The 15,278-nt window shown below is 37.5% G+C and overlaps 1 protein-coding gene and 1 pseudogene across 1 annotated transcript; one reads left to right on the top strand and one right to left on the bottom strand.

Annotated features, from left to right (window-relative positions):
* Positions 1 to 703: 703 nt before the first annotated feature.
* On the bottom strand, positions 704 to 3,747 carry LOC114760066 (prefoldin subunit 1). Its single transcript, XM_028949319.1, has 6 exons — positions 3,632 to 3,747; positions 3,464 to 3,517; positions 1,933 to 2,038; positions 1,665 to 1,671; positions 1,465 to 1,549; positions 704 to 1,137 (listed from the first exon to the last, which is right to left on the bottom strand). The coding sequence occupies exons 1-6, from the start codon at positions 3,653 to 3,655 to the stop codon at positions 1,027 to 1,029; spliced, it is 387 nt and encodes a 128-aa protein (XP_028805152.1). The 5' UTR covers positions 3,656 to 3,747; the 3' UTR covers positions 704 to 1,026.
* Positions 3,748 to 6,836: 3,089 nt separating this feature from the next.
* LOC114760062 (uncharacterized) lies at positions 6,837 to 14,066 on the top strand (annotated as a pseudogene).
* Positions 14,067 to 15,278: the final 1,212 nt, after the last annotated feature.

Raw genomic sequence — 15,278 nt, 5'->3', positions numbered from 1 at the left:
GAACAGCCTCAAACACGGTCAAGTGTTTTTTTTCCCGAGGCAGAGCATCTTCAGAATAGCAGACTAAAATTTTTATTAGTTATATAAAATGTAATATTTCATTAAATGTGCAATTTTAGAGCGTCCATAATAAAATTCAAAATTCAATACTTATTGCCTTGATAATAATAAAAAAAATTCAACATTTATTATTCTAATTCTTTATATACGTGTGTCTCCATTAGAAAAGGCATGGACATCTATATTACTTCCATAAACACGTAACTTCATTTTGCAGGGATAGAAGTCACGGAATCGAATTTAATAATGAAAGGATGTTGAAGATCGAGACTTCCCATAGGTAATGTCATCATTAATTTGACACCTTCAAATAATGTGTTATGTATTTATGAAAAGAATAATATCAGAAGATATTTTTTTTGGGTATAAATATCAGAAAATATAATTATACCTCATCAGAAATGCATTTGCTGGCAAGGTCACGAACCAGGACCCAACCCTTGTGGTGTGGCCCAGAAATTAAAGGAACAGACAATTATTTACTAAAGTTCTCTGCTCCCCAAATAAGACCCACTTAGGTCTCATTACAAGTAACTTATAAACAACTTTTCGATCTTAATTTATAAAAGACGAGGTAAATATTATATAAACATGCTATCATGAATCAATACCAAAACAGTATGGAGATTCTCAGTATTCATAAATGCAATATGGCATAGGAGTACTTATTCCCCCACAAATACTATAATCACAATCACTAACCAGAAAATTTCTATGTACAAGTACAGCAAGGCCAAACTCACATTAAAAAGGAGATAGGAGATAAATTATTTGTAAATATTCAGCGTGAAAAGGCAGATAATTGAGGATTTTCTAAACTTGTATCATGCTTAAAATCTTAAAAATTAAGGTAACTTCCGTGCAAACATACAACAATGCCTATAAAACACGCCCTAAATTTTAGTATTTGCTCAGACGCGCAAGAAAACCGGCTACAAGCAGGGAATGTTCAATAAAAAATTTCCATCACACATTCATAGACATGATTTGACGTGCGAGACCAGGATCATGTTGTAACAGCTCCCTCAAATTATTTTCCACCTCAGCGATCTGCTTCTCTAGGTATTCTTTTGAGCTCTGTCCAAAGCCATAGAAAACAACTAATTTAACCTGACCTGAGTACTAAGCTCATATTTATTGGTAGAATACTTTACACTGATGTCATGTCAGCTCAAATAAAGAAGGGAAAGTTACTATGTGGTCTCAAGGAAAGAATGTAATTTCCAAAAAAATCTCATAACAAGTGAATAACAAGTTCTAATGTAGAAAATGACAAATCCATGCTGCTCACTTATCATTGGGTCTTTTTGGTAGTTATGTTCCTTTATTGGGAGTCCATAGTGATTTCTCCAAAACAGAATATTTTACAGTGTAGTCAGGTCAGAAAGGAATAAGGATACACACCTGTAAAGAGGTAATTGAAGCTTCACTATCCTTGATCTTGTTCTCCTGTTCAGTCATTAAAGTTGCCTTGGTCTCTAATACAAACCTGCACATGAAAGTAAATTTATTACAGGACGTCATTTACATATCCAACTACCAATAGCCAAGGCATTTCCTGTACTCTACTTAGATTGATGTTCAAATAGGTATGAACAACTCACATTCTCCCTGCAAAACAAGATAAATGGAGACATAATATGAGAAGTCGATCACAGAGCAGTAGGTAAATGAATTGTGCAAGTGGCAGAAGAGAGAAGCTTGTAAAAACAGATCATTCATTTTAGACAGACAGAAAACCAATTTTTCCTTTTACAGGATTGTTATTACTATTGCGTTCGTAATTACAATTGACTATTGCTATATCACACAATTTCATCCAGAAAAAAAACTCCATCACATAACAAAAACATGAGAATCTGATTCCAGTACCGATGGATTTGTATGCATTAGTATCATTGGGCAACTGCCGCAGCTCCTCCAAGGTTAGGAAAGCTCGCTTCTTTTCACCTTCCTTGTTACGCATCTGGTTCTGCACCTGAAGACCAAAGGTAAAAAGAAACTTGAATTTCAAATTATCTAGGAATTCCTAGTATGAGCATATAACTTTGAGGAGCAAAATTTTAATGTATTCCTTTCATTTTAGCTTTTATCATTTTCTTATATTTCAGGGCCTATAAAAAAATAAAAATAATAGCATTTCACAATTTAGATATAGTTATTCTCAGAAAGAATTGATAATGGCCAGAAATGAGCATGCAAGCTGTAATTAAGGCAGAACGAACTATGCCTTGAGTTTCACTTATCGATAGCATAGTACTGGTGCAATGACCAACGCACTCATAACCCACAGTTTTTTTTTTAAAACTCAAGCAAAACAAAAAACTGTTGACCTAGAAGTACTTTACACGTACATCATAAATAATTCAATTTTTGAAAATACTGGTATCAATACTCCAAATATGTAAAAAAAATATATGGTATGTTAATTTATTGACCTGACGTTAGAATATAAAACAGTGCTGTATAGATGTAAAATTATGTTAGAACAAAGAGCTATATGGGGTCAGCAAATTTGCAACGTGTCTTTTTGTGTTCCTTATTTTGAGAATTGTTGTTCAGTTGTCCAGAAAGAATTTTTGGACCCTAGAGTGAAACCTCTCCGTAGTAGGAGAATGAGCAAGGAAATGAAAAGTGATATTGGTAAAGACAAATGACAGAAGAATCAAGATTCAAAACTTCCACATCATAAAAGAAAAAGGAACAGGTTTGATTATATACAACAGGGTATGGACTTCATTAACTTATCGGTCAGGTCATTGATCATTCTCCCAGAATAGATTGGAACTATCAACAGTGAGGAAATCACAAATGGAAGAATTGTGAAAAACAAAAAACCCAACAATGACAGGGGTATGTCTCAAGAAAGGTCTTCTCAACCCCACGCAACCTCCCAAAATCTTATTTTCGAGCCATTAACCAATTCAGACAAATACGCTTGCAAAACAAAATTCAAAGGAATTGGATAAGTCATATCTACTGAATTGTCGGAATTCCAACTGTTATGATTTTTGTACTTGTTCAAATTAACTAGTGCCCTGAAGCGTTCCAATTAGCTGCCGTGTCAATGGTAGCTAAGCCTAACTATTCGAGGTCTGAATGATAGTTAATGGGTGGTACTCGATGAGGTGTGGTTCTAACTTGGTATGATCACCATCAAACTTATCATTCATCCCCCATGCAGTGCAATTGCCACAATTTTGTTTTTAAATCGGCTCGGTTTGGTACCATGGTTAGGATATTTTTTAAAATGGATCAACACCTCCGCTTAACCAGATATGTTAGGTCGTCATAGAACCCCAGAACCAGAAACTCAAGGAAAAATCATATGCTAAAACAGTTTCGAACCGATTTCTATACCCCATACGAGATTGAAAAATTTCGAAAGTAACACAGATTTCACCTGCTTCAGCTTCGCGGTAGTCTCGATCATGCGACCTTGAATTTCAAGGAAAGCCTGTACACAACCAACCGGTAGAAAAGGTCAGGTTAGGCATTCGGACCACGCCAAAAAACGTATTAGCTAGTGCAGGAAGATTAGCGTTTTATGACAACATGACTTGGTCCTTACAGTTCTATTGCCTTCGTCTGCCATCTTCCCCTCTTTAGACCTCAGACAGAAAATTCCACACTTCAGTGGCTATGTACGAGTTTCTAGGTCAAATCCAATGTAACTTGCAAGTCGCAAGATCGCAGAATCGGGGGAGATAGTACGACTTTGTGAGGTCGGCCACCTAGAGGAGTGTGGGACTGCGGCCTGACTTGGCTTGGCCTGAATGGTTCAGGCTCAAGCCTGTGATCCCAATTAAGTTTGCCAAACAGTGTTTGATAATTCCCACATATTTTATTAAAAAAATTAAAATTAAGTCATGATGCTGTCAATAATCACAAAAAGTCACAAGTTCAAATCCCCTTAACGTATAAAAGAAATAAATTCTCTTCAAAAATAAAATTCAAACTTTAAATTACAGAAAAATACACGCACAAAATTCTGATTTTAAGGTATACAAAAATAAATTCATTTCAAAAAGTCAAGATGAATGAATTAACTAAGGCTCTCAATTGAATATTGTCCGAGCCTATCCTTTTCTATTTATAAATCAAGGGGTGCAATTGCATTGCGACACCTGTCCTGTACAGATTATTCTAGAGGCAATAACCGAATGGCTATAATACAAATATATATACTTTAGGAGTGTACAGAAATAATATTGTTTAACTCCCTCCTTTACTTCGAACCTCCTTGGTCTTCCTCTTTTCCTTGGTGGTCTTTGGAATTTCTTGTATGGTCTTGGTAGGTGATACTGCAACACCTAGTTTGTCCCTTAGATAGCAGAATCGTGCTTGATTTAGTGGCTTAGCGAGGCAGTCAGCTACTTGATATTCAGTGGGAACATATTTCACGGTCAAGGCCTTGGACATGATTTGATCTCTAATGAAATGAGTGTCAATTTCAATGTGTTTTGTCCTGGCATGATGTATGGGGTTTGATGCTATAGCTGCAGCACTTATGTTATCTTGGATTTTGAACTTTAGTTCTGAAAGTAGAGACTTTATCCAACATAATTTAGCAGCTGTGTTTGCTAGTGATCGATATTCTGATTCAGTGCTGGAACAGGCAACTACTTTTTGTTTCTTGGAAGACCAAGTAACAAGTGAATCTCCAAGGAACACACAGTATCCTCCAACTGATCGTCGATCATCAGGACAAGAGGCCCAGTCTGCATCTGAGTAGGCCACAATATCAAGCAAGGAGGATGGTTTGATATGGATACCATGGTGTATGGTGCCTTTGAGATATCTTAACACTCTTTTAACTGCTTTCCAGTGGGCCGTTGTAGGTTTAGAGAGAAATTGACTCAATTTGCCTACACAAAAACTTATATCTGGCCGAGTGTTGCATAGGCATTGAAGCGCTCCTACTGCACTTCGGTATAAAGATGGGTTTGACAAGTCTTCACCTGAATGAATAGACAGTGAATTGTGGGTTGCCATGGGAGTCGAGCATGGAGTTGCATTGCTCATTCCAAATCTGTCAAGAAGGTCTACAATATATTTGCCTTGGGTTAGATATAATCCAGATTTATCTCTATTAGCTTCAATCCCCAGGAAATAGTGCAGTGAGTCCAAGTCCTTGAGTGAGAATATGCTGTGCAGTTTTGTAGTGAAGCATTTGAGGCTATATGAGTTACTCCCAGTCACCAGGATATCATCAACATATATTAAAATAATCAAGATCTGTGTCTTTTCAGCATACACAAATAAGGAGACATCACTTTTGGAGTTTGAGAATCCCCAATTCAGCAACATGTTTCTAAGTCGATCAAACCAAGCCTGCGGGGCTTGTTTCAAGCCATATAATGCTTTAGACAGTTTACACACACGTGTTGGTCTAGATGTATCTATGAATCCTTCTGGTTGTTCCATATATACAAGCTCAGACAAATATCCATTTAGGAAAGCATTATTGATATCTAGTTGTTTGATATCCCAATGAAAATAAATAGCAATTGCAAGAACTATTCGAATAGTGGAAGTTTTAATAACTGGACTGAAGGTGTCATAGAAATCAATACCTTCAGTTTGTTGGAACCCCTTTGCCACAAGTCTTGCCTTTCTTTTGGATAATGATCCATCTGCATGAGACTTTAATTTGAATAGCCACTTGTTCTCAACTACATTTTGCTTGTGATCTCTAGGAACCAGAGTCCACGTCTTGTTCTTTTGAAGTGCAGAAAACTCATCAATCATAGCTTGTTTCCAATAGGGTGATTTCAGCGCCTCCTTGACTGAACTGGGAGCACTTTCTTGAATCTGTGTCAGCCCAATATATGGCAGTTTTGGCTTATAGATCCCACTTTTACTCCTTGTCTGCATTGTATGCGTATTAATTGGTAGTGACAAAGCATTTTGAGTAGTTTGGGTGGCTTGCTCTTGTTGTTCAGATATAGATTGAGTATCTAATGCTTGTGAATGACTTGCTGCATTTAGTTCTGAGCTACTTTCAGAGGATGTGGAGCTGTTTGAATTCAAGCTTCTTGATGTGCTTGCTGTTGTATCATTCTGATTTGCATCTCTTGAAGTGTACAAGACAGGGGCATATGACTGAGAAGGTGGTTCACATTCTATGTTGCTCTTCTGTTGTGTGTTTTGCAGAGAAGAATGTCTTTGATAGTCATTTATATTCTGCACTTCAAGTAATTCAACAGAGGTAGGTGTTGGACAGTTCATCAGTTCATTTTGTTGAGGTTGCTTCAGATTGATGAAACCTTTCTCAAATGGAAACTCATTTTCATCAAACATCACATGTCTAGAGATATATACTCTACCAGTGGAGATGAGACATTTGTATCCCTTATGTGATCCACTATAGCCAATGAAAACACATTTTGTACTGTGGAATCTGAACTTATTTTGATTATATGGACGTAGGCATGGATAGCATGCACATCCAAATGTCTTGAATGATGCATAGCTTGGCAGCCTTTGATGTAGAACTTCAAATGGGGATTTATTCTGTAAGATAGGAGTAGGCAATCTATTAATGAGATGTACAGCAGTAGAGAAGGCTTCCTACCATTAATACAATGGCATTTTAGCTTAAGCAAGTAGTGTGAGCCCCATTTCAACTAAGTCAGCTACCAGAGCAGGAAAAAACCGTCAGCAATGGCGTCACACTTTGAAATACCACCAACCCCACCCTAGCCGCCGCCTCTGAAAACCCTAACCTCCAAAATATCCCAAGCCAAACGATCCCACATGTCTCCTCTACAGTGATGCCTTCCATCTCCGTTACTCCTTCGTTAGCCTCACCATCCATCTCCGTTTCATCCTCACTTTCTTTTCCCTATTTCACCTTCGCACCAACAAATCCTAACCTTCTTGCTTACCCGTCATCTTCGACTCTCCTTCCTCACACTTTCCCAAACTCATCTCTTCAAATCCCAGAGATTCCAACCCAGCCACCCTCAATCTCTGTCACACCGTCAGTTTCGACCCTAAACCTCACCGGCTTCACTCCACCGAACTTCTACCCAAACCAATATCTCTCTGCTCCTTTTCAGTATCCGTACCAGTCGCCAAACATCCAAGCACGACCGATTCCTCTACTGAGCTCTCTGAATCAGGCCAGCTCCATCAAGCTGGACGGAGACAACTTTATCACATGGGAATCCATGATATTGCCAATAGTTCGAGGTCACAAACTCAACGGTTTTCTCTACGGCACTACGGCCATACCATCAGAGTATATTCTAGATGCTACAAAACAGGTCCACCCTAACCCAGCCTTTGAAGATTGGCAAGCAACAGATCAAATATTGCTGGGATGGCTTCTGAGCACAATGACAATAGAGATCGCCTCCCAAATGACCCATTGCAAATCGGCAACACAGCTTTGGACAGTAATCAATGAATTTGTCGGGGCAAATACTAGGTCCCGAGTGACTTTCCTTAAAGGAGAGTTTCAGCGTATGAAAAAGGGATCGTTAAAGATGAAAGAATATCTGGCAAAGATGAAATCCATCTCCGATAATCTAACACTAGCTGGAGCAGCTATTCCGATTCAGGATCTGGTCACCCAAACACTAGCTGGCTTAGATGCTGAATACACCCCCATTGTGGTGTTGCTATCAGAAAAGGAGAATATGACATGGACTGAACTTCAGTCAAAGCTGCTAACATATGAGGCAAGGGTGGAGCACCTCCAATCATCATCTGGCACCAGCCTCTCAAATGCCTTTGCCAATCTCTCTATTCAGACAAACTATCAGCATGACAGGGGAGGACGCAACAACAATTGGCGAAGCAGGGGAGGAAGAAGAGGATGTGGACAAGTAAACAGAGGAGGCTCACGTTACAATAACAACAAATCTGGGAAGCCATACTGCTATCTCTGTGAAAAACCAGGCCATGAGGTTGCAAACTATTTCCATCGATATGACAGGAACTATAAGGGTCCTAACAAGAGTGAAAATGCCTCTGCCTATATTGCCACTCCTGAATCAGCAAGTGACCCAGCATGGTACCTGGATACAGGAGCCACCCATCACGTAACTCATGATCCGGAAAATGTGAGCTCTAATAGAAACAATACAGGTATAGACTCTTATGGTTGGTGATGGTACTTCTTTAAAGGTTCTGAAAACTGGATCATCTAAACTGCTGTGTGAAAACTCTGACAAGCATCTTCAGATGAATAATGTACTGGTTGTGCCTAAAATCGCTAAGAACCTGATCAGTGGATATAAATTGACCAATGATAGCTCTGATACCAAGTCAAGATGAATGAATTAACCAAGGCTCTCAATTGAATATTGTTCGAGCCTATACTTTTCTATTTATAAACCAAGGCGTGCAATTGCATTGCGACACCTGTCCTGTACAGATTATTCTAGAGGCAATAACCGAATGGCTATAATACAAATATATACTTTAGGTGTGTACAGAAATAATATTGTTTAACTCAAAATAATTCCTCAGGCAAATTTTAATCCAACGAGTTGGCAGGAATGATTTCTTATACAACTTAAGCTGTTTCTTTTGCCTCGATTCATATATTAGGCTGGTTTGAGTCTTGCTGAGTATAATTTTTAATCTGAAAAATCAAAATTGATTTGAACTGAAAAAATCATAATGTAAATAAAAACTGTTATCCAATTTTTACTTGATTAACTTGTGTTGACAAAAACATAACGGTATTAATCTGGAAAATCATATATATCCGATTTTAATTACTTGTCCACACTAGTCAAAAAATCATATATAATGTGCAAATTTTGCCTATCAAGAATTACAGGTGGGATGGAACGAAGTATATTTGCTTATATTCATTCATCTTAGAAGAGTAAAGTTTTTTCTTTACCCTCCTACAGCATTCAACAGAGTAGGAAACATGGGTTACTTCAGTTCAATCTTTGGAAAGTTTGAGAAAAGAAGAAGAATTATGTTTAAACAGGGTTTATTACAGGGCTAATCTTTTTAAATTTAACTTATTCTTAAAGATTCTAAATCATAAGCCCGACTCTAGACTTAAATGAGTTTAAATAGGCCAGCTTGACAGGTTCATCCTGTATTCCCCACTATATCTAGCAATGGGTGCCCAAATGCCTAATGATTATACGATCACATTAAGAGAACCAATAAGGTTGTGGAATTAGTCAATATCTTGAAGCTCAAGCAAGTGTTTGGAACACCTAAAAGTGTTTTTATGCAAATTGAGACAAACTCTTTCACATTTATTTCGTATATCATAAAATCACTTTTAAAACTATGGTTTGATTTCCACCAAAACACCATAAAAGATGCATACCAAACAAGTAAGAATTTAGTAAAAGAGTCATCACAAGCAAGCAAAGCTTCTCCCTCGGACCTTGGAGATGAAATTGTAGATCATTTAAAGCACTACCCCAAGTACATGGAATGCATCCATGCTCTAAATTGGCCACGCCAGCCCTTATTCCACACAAGCGCCACTTGAGACACTCTTTTGAGTCGTGACTAATTATATTAAAAAGAAGCGTTTAAAATGCCATCTGTTAGCAATTGAAGATACGCATGTGAGAACAAATTTCAGCACAAATTAATACCCACTAATTAATTAATGCACCCATCAAACACTCCGAAAGTTGCTCTCTTTTTTTTTTTGGTTTTTTGCCAACGACTCCAACGGTTGCCCAAAAGCTAATTAACCCAACACACTGATGTACATATGATTTTTGAAATACTACATACTACCAACCAAGCAATTGATCGATCATTTAAACAAAATGATGCTTCCACTTAACATTTTCTCACGTTTACCATATTTATGCAGTATTTCTTGTTTAAACCGTAATTACGACAAGGTCATTTTATGCAACAAACAATTAATTACATAAATGTCTGCTTTTTTGTGTTATCTCGTCTTTTATCACTTTCTCTGCATAATATTTTCAAAAACATGATTTTATTTAAAATCACAATATGGGATAATAGAGTTGGAGTCCACTGAGACAAAAATGAACATCTCTTTCTTACATTCAATTGGCGAAGGATCTATGCAAGATACTTTGTGAGCACCTACGTGAAGATATTACCAAATGCCTCATCATAAAGAGAAAAATTCATTGGCAACTTATTGAGAAGCAACAAAGGTTGAAAAAGTTAAAACTAACTAAACTATTGAAAAGGCAAAGGAGGGTATAACTCCTAAGAGAATATAAATGTTGAAAAAAATGACCCTAACTAATAGTTTGTATTGAGGATAATTTAGATATTTTATAAAAAAAAAATCTAATTTTTAAAATTTTATTAATTTATGTAAAATCATCAGGGAAAATAGTAAATAAAGACCCTAAAAAATAAAATTCAATTTAAGTTCTTAAATTCACAAAATTGCAACCAAGACTGACTGGGGTTCTAAATACAAAAGGTTAAGGTGCATCCCGCACCTCAAAATATTGTCTCAGGGTACATCTAGGACTCTAAAGTATTTTTAGGTGTATCGAGCACTTCAAAATATTTTCTAGAGGCACCCAACACCCTGAATTATATTTTTTTACCTTACTACTAGATGCACCAAAAAAAAAGACGCATATAAAAAAAATACTTGAAATGCTGGATGCACCAAAAAATATTTTACAGTTTGGACACAACTAAAAAAAATACTTCAGGGTACTAGACGCACTAAAAATACCTTAGGGTGCTAGATGTTCCTAAGAAATAACTTCGGAGTGTTGGATACACCTTAACCCAAATATGAATATGAGATATTATGCAAAGACCAAATTGCCCTCCTATTATTGGAACTATTTAACTCATTATTTAGAATACTCAACTTGTAATTTTCAAATATCCAAATTGAAATTTTTAGGGTCTTTATTTGTAATTTTTTCAAATTATTATTGAGTATTATAATAAAAGATTAAGAGAGCCGTGGCTCTAAAAAGAAGGAATAGGGCGAAGACAAAGACGAAGTCGGGAGAACCCTAAGCTGTGGCGTATCTTAATATACACCCTTCTCAACGAAGAACAAAGAGCATAGACATGCCTCGTTTCTACCGTATGTGCTTGCCAATCACTTTTGGAAATCTCTCCGTGTGCTTGCCAATCACTTTTGGAAATCTCTCCGTGCCCCATCTATGTCATCGTTCACTCTCATATATTTTTAAAACAATTACAACCCACTCTCTTCCTTCAAGACCTTTCTCTCTCTCTCTCTCTCTATATATATTATATATAATATAGCAGTAGTGAGTGTTTTTAACTGGTAATAGTTTTAGTTTCAAGTTCTTCCATATCCATGGCCGCTGCACGAGTTTTCCCACAGTTGACAAGTGCGCTTCCATAGGACGAGAGAAGCACACTGTGGTGGCGGACATGGACGGAACATTACTCCGAGAAGAAGCTCCTTTCCGTATTTTGCGCTCGTGGCGTTTGAGGTTGGTGGCGTGTTGAGGCTTCTCTTCTCTGTCTTGCTGGCTCCCATGCTGGCCTCTCTACTACTTTGTGTCTGAGTCCGCCGGCATCCAAGTCCTCATCTTCGCCTCCATGGCCGGAATGAAGGTGTCCAGCATCCAGTCGGTGGCGCGTGCGGTGCTGCCCAAGTTCTACGCCGGTGACCTCCACCCGGAGAGCTGGCGCGTGTTTCTCTTCATGTGGTAAACGGTGCCGTACTGACGGCGAACCCGAGGATAATGGTGGAGCCGTTTCTGAAGGAATTCTTGGGGGCCGACATGGTGTTGGGGACGGAGATAGCGACGTATAAAGGAAGGCCAGGTTTGGTTTCAAAAGCAGGATACTTGTGGGGAAGAAGAAAGCTGAGTCCTCATCTTCGCCTCCATGGCCGGAATGAAGGTGTCAAGCATCCAGTCGGTGGCGCGTGCGGTGCTGCCCAAGTTCTACGCCGGTGACCTCCACCCGGAGAGCTGGCGCGTGTTCTCTTCATGTGGTAAACGGTGCGTACTGACGGCGAACCCGAGGATAATGGTGGAGCCGTTTCTGAAGGAATTCTTGGGGGCCGACATGGTGTTGGGGACGGAGATAGCGACGTATAAACGAAGGGCCACAGGTTTGGTTTCAAAAGCAGGGATACTTGTGGGGAAGAAGAAAGCTGGAGCGTTAAAGAAAGCTTTTGGCCGATGAACAGCCAGAAATTGGACTTGGTGATAGATCAACCGATGCTCCTTTCATGGCTTTGTGCAAGGTACGTAGCATATACACCAGCAGACATGAAAACACACACACACGCACGCACGCACACGTCTTCAAAAAAATCAATAGAGTAAAGATCAAAAGCGAAAATAAAGAAGGGAGAAAGGCAGGAGAAGAAAAACTGAAAGTTAATAATTCTCAAATTAAGTTTGTTTCTTACATTTTAACGTTAGATTTTGACTAGACTCAAGTTGAAAATAACAATATATTTTTATAAGAATTCCTTATATATTAGAGATTTAGTAATTTTCAGGTTTTTTTTTTCCTGTTGTTCCCTCACTAATGAAAGTAAAAAAAAATTTTATGGGTATACAGTGAACACAAACAAATTAAAGATACCATTAATATTAGGGAAAATTGAGAGATTGAATAACTTTCTACGACCTTTTAATTTTTAAATTCTTTTTACAAATATTAAAACATATAAGTTCATGTAAATTTTTTTTTTTTTTGAAAAAACAAGGACACAACATCATGATCTTAGTGAGCACATGCATCTAGTAATAAAGTTAAGATATATTCTTTTGAGAAAAAAAAAAGTTATCAAAATTCTGCAAAAACCTTTGGTACGGTCAACATAAAGGTTTATTATTTGGTTCTTTATAGTAAATCGACTAAATTCATTCAAATATGAAATATATAAATTATGTACTTGTACATTTAAATTTGTTTTTTTTTGGGGGAAAATGGGATATACTTGAAAAATATGTTCAAGTTTTCTTTTATGGTGAGTCATGTTAATTATATATAGATATAATACTACATATAACTCATCACTTCCATTCTGTTTCTGAAGAATAAATACTTGGCAAATCACATTGCTTTTTGATAATTAAGAATTTCTTATTTTTATGATAATTTAATTTAATATAAAAAAGCTGTTTGATTTACGGCGATGCACGGACGACCTGTAGGAGGGATACATCGTGCCACCGAGACCGGAAGTGAAAGCCGTAGCAAGAGACAAGCTTCCGAAACCCATCATCTTCCACGACGGTCGTCTCGTCCAGAAACCCACACCACTCTTGGCTTTGCTCACAATCCTGTGGATCCCCATCGGCTTCCCTTTGGCCGTCCTCCGCATCGCCGCCGGAGCACTCCTGCCGATGCACTTGGTCTACTATGCCTTCTGGGCACTTGGCGTACGTGTGAAGGTCAAGGGCACACCGCCGCCGCCGGTGAAGAAACATCATGGTCAATCCGGAGTCCTCTTTATATGCTCTCACAGAACGCTACTTGACCCTATCTTTCTCTCCACCGCCCTTGGTCGCCCCATCCCCGCCGTCACCTACTCCGTCTCCCGCCTCTCTGAGATCATCTCCCCGATCAAGACCGTCCGTCTGAGCCGTGACCGGGCCACCGATGCGGCCATGATAAAGAAGCTCTTGGAGGAAGGCGACTTGGCCATATGCCCCGAAGGGACAACTTGTAGGGAGCCATTTCTTCTGAGGTTCTCGGCTCTGTTCGCTGAACTGACCGACGAGCTCATGCCGGTGGCCATGGTGAACCGGATGAGCATGTTTCATGGAACGACGGCGAGAGGGTGGAAAGGGATGGATCCATTTTACTTCTTCATGAACCCTAGCCCAGCTTATGAGGTAACGTTCTTAAACAAGTTGCCAAAAGAGCTGACTTGTAGCTCAGGCAAATCAAGCCATGAAGTTGCGAACTATATACAGAGAGTGATTGCCGCGACATTGTCGTATGAGTGTACCAGCTTTACGAGGAAGGATAAGTATAGAGCACTGGCTGGGAACGATGGCACTGTGGCGGACAAACCTCTGGTCAAGCCAAACAAGGTGATGGGCTGCTGATTCGTATTTTGGCCGCTTCTCTTCCATATAGGATTTTAATTTCCTTTTTTTTTTTTTTTTTTTCCTGTTCGCTTTTGTTTGCTAATGATGGTTTCAACTTGGTAGTTTTGGATTTCATCGTAAGGAAATGCAAGTGACCAAGAAATGGAATGATATAATAGTAGCCAATATTGCACGAATTAACTAAAAGGTTTGTAAAATAAATGAGTAGTGGGAATAAATCAATATATATTTAAATAGAACGAGATATAGCGGTTCTCTAAGCAATAGACATTTTTAAAGACTGCGTTTCTCTTGCCGCTTTGACTTATAAGATTAATCCATTAAAAAATTTGTCCAACATCGAAATCAACGTATCGTTTTGTCATACTCTATGCACGGAGTCTAGCTACATACATAAATATTCAGGTAAAAAGGAAGGTACATACCAAAATATATTACATATAAATTAGTCACGAATTAACTCAATGATGGCCCAACATGCACATCTACAAAGGAAACGATGTCTAAGATTATGTCTAAGATTATTTACTTTATTTTAGTTATCTTTTATTTAATTACGATTTATATTTTAATTATATAAGATTATTTAGATTACTTTATTCTAATTATCATTTTATTGTAGTTTTCATTTTTATTCCTAATTCATTATATGTCTCTCTCATATCTTTTTTCTACCCATTCTCTTTTTCACTTACCCTCTCTATAACTAAGAGTGTTTTAGAAAAAATAAATTATACTACCTCCAGTCCTTAATATAAGATCTTGTTTGAATTTTATTTTGGTCCTAAATATAAGACCCCAATCCATTTTGTCTCTCATATTTATATATTTTTTTCTAAGATAGTCATTCTAATAATAATAGTTCTAACCAATACATTTAATTAGTAAGGATATTTTAGGAAAGATAACACCTATTTATTATAAATAATTAACTTAACTTATTTCATTAATCTCCTCAAATTAATCAACTAGTTTTTATAATTAGGATTAGAGGTGGTATTTTTTTTATGTATTTATTATCTTTAATCAATTTTAACCAACTTTTTAAACTGTATAATTTAATTATTTGATGCTTATATTTTGAAATATAGAGAGTATAATTGAAGAAAATATTATCATCTATATTTTAATAATTTAGTTAGAAGGTTAGAGCCCTACACATAGAACTACAAGTTATATGTTCGTCAAATTTGATTAATTAGAATAAAA

This window comes from Neltuma alba, unplaced genomic scaffold (genome assembly GCF_004799145.2).
Source record: "Neltuma alba isolate B1F8T4 unplaced genomic scaffold, ASM479914v2 tig00010929_pilon, whole genome shotgun sequence".
Taxonomy (NCBI): domain Eukaryota; kingdom Viridiplantae; phylum Streptophyta; class Magnoliopsida; order Fabales; family Fabaceae; genus Neltuma; species Neltuma alba.
Note: the sequence above shows the minus strand (reverse complement) of the source record. Positions and strands in the feature narration are given on the sequence as shown.

Coding starts and splice junctions, on each gene's coding strand:
- LOC114760066 (XM_028949319.1), bottom strand. CDS start 3,655: ATGGCAGACGAAGGCAATAGAACT. Junction 2,039..3,463: donor CTACCGCGAAGCTGAAGCAG/GTGAAATCTGTG, acceptor TTTGGTCTTCAG/GTGCAGAACCAGATGCGTAA. Junction 1,138..1,464: donor CTTCAATTACCTCTTTACAG/GTGTGTATCCTT, acceptor GGCTTTGGACAG/AGCTCAAAAGAATACCTAGA.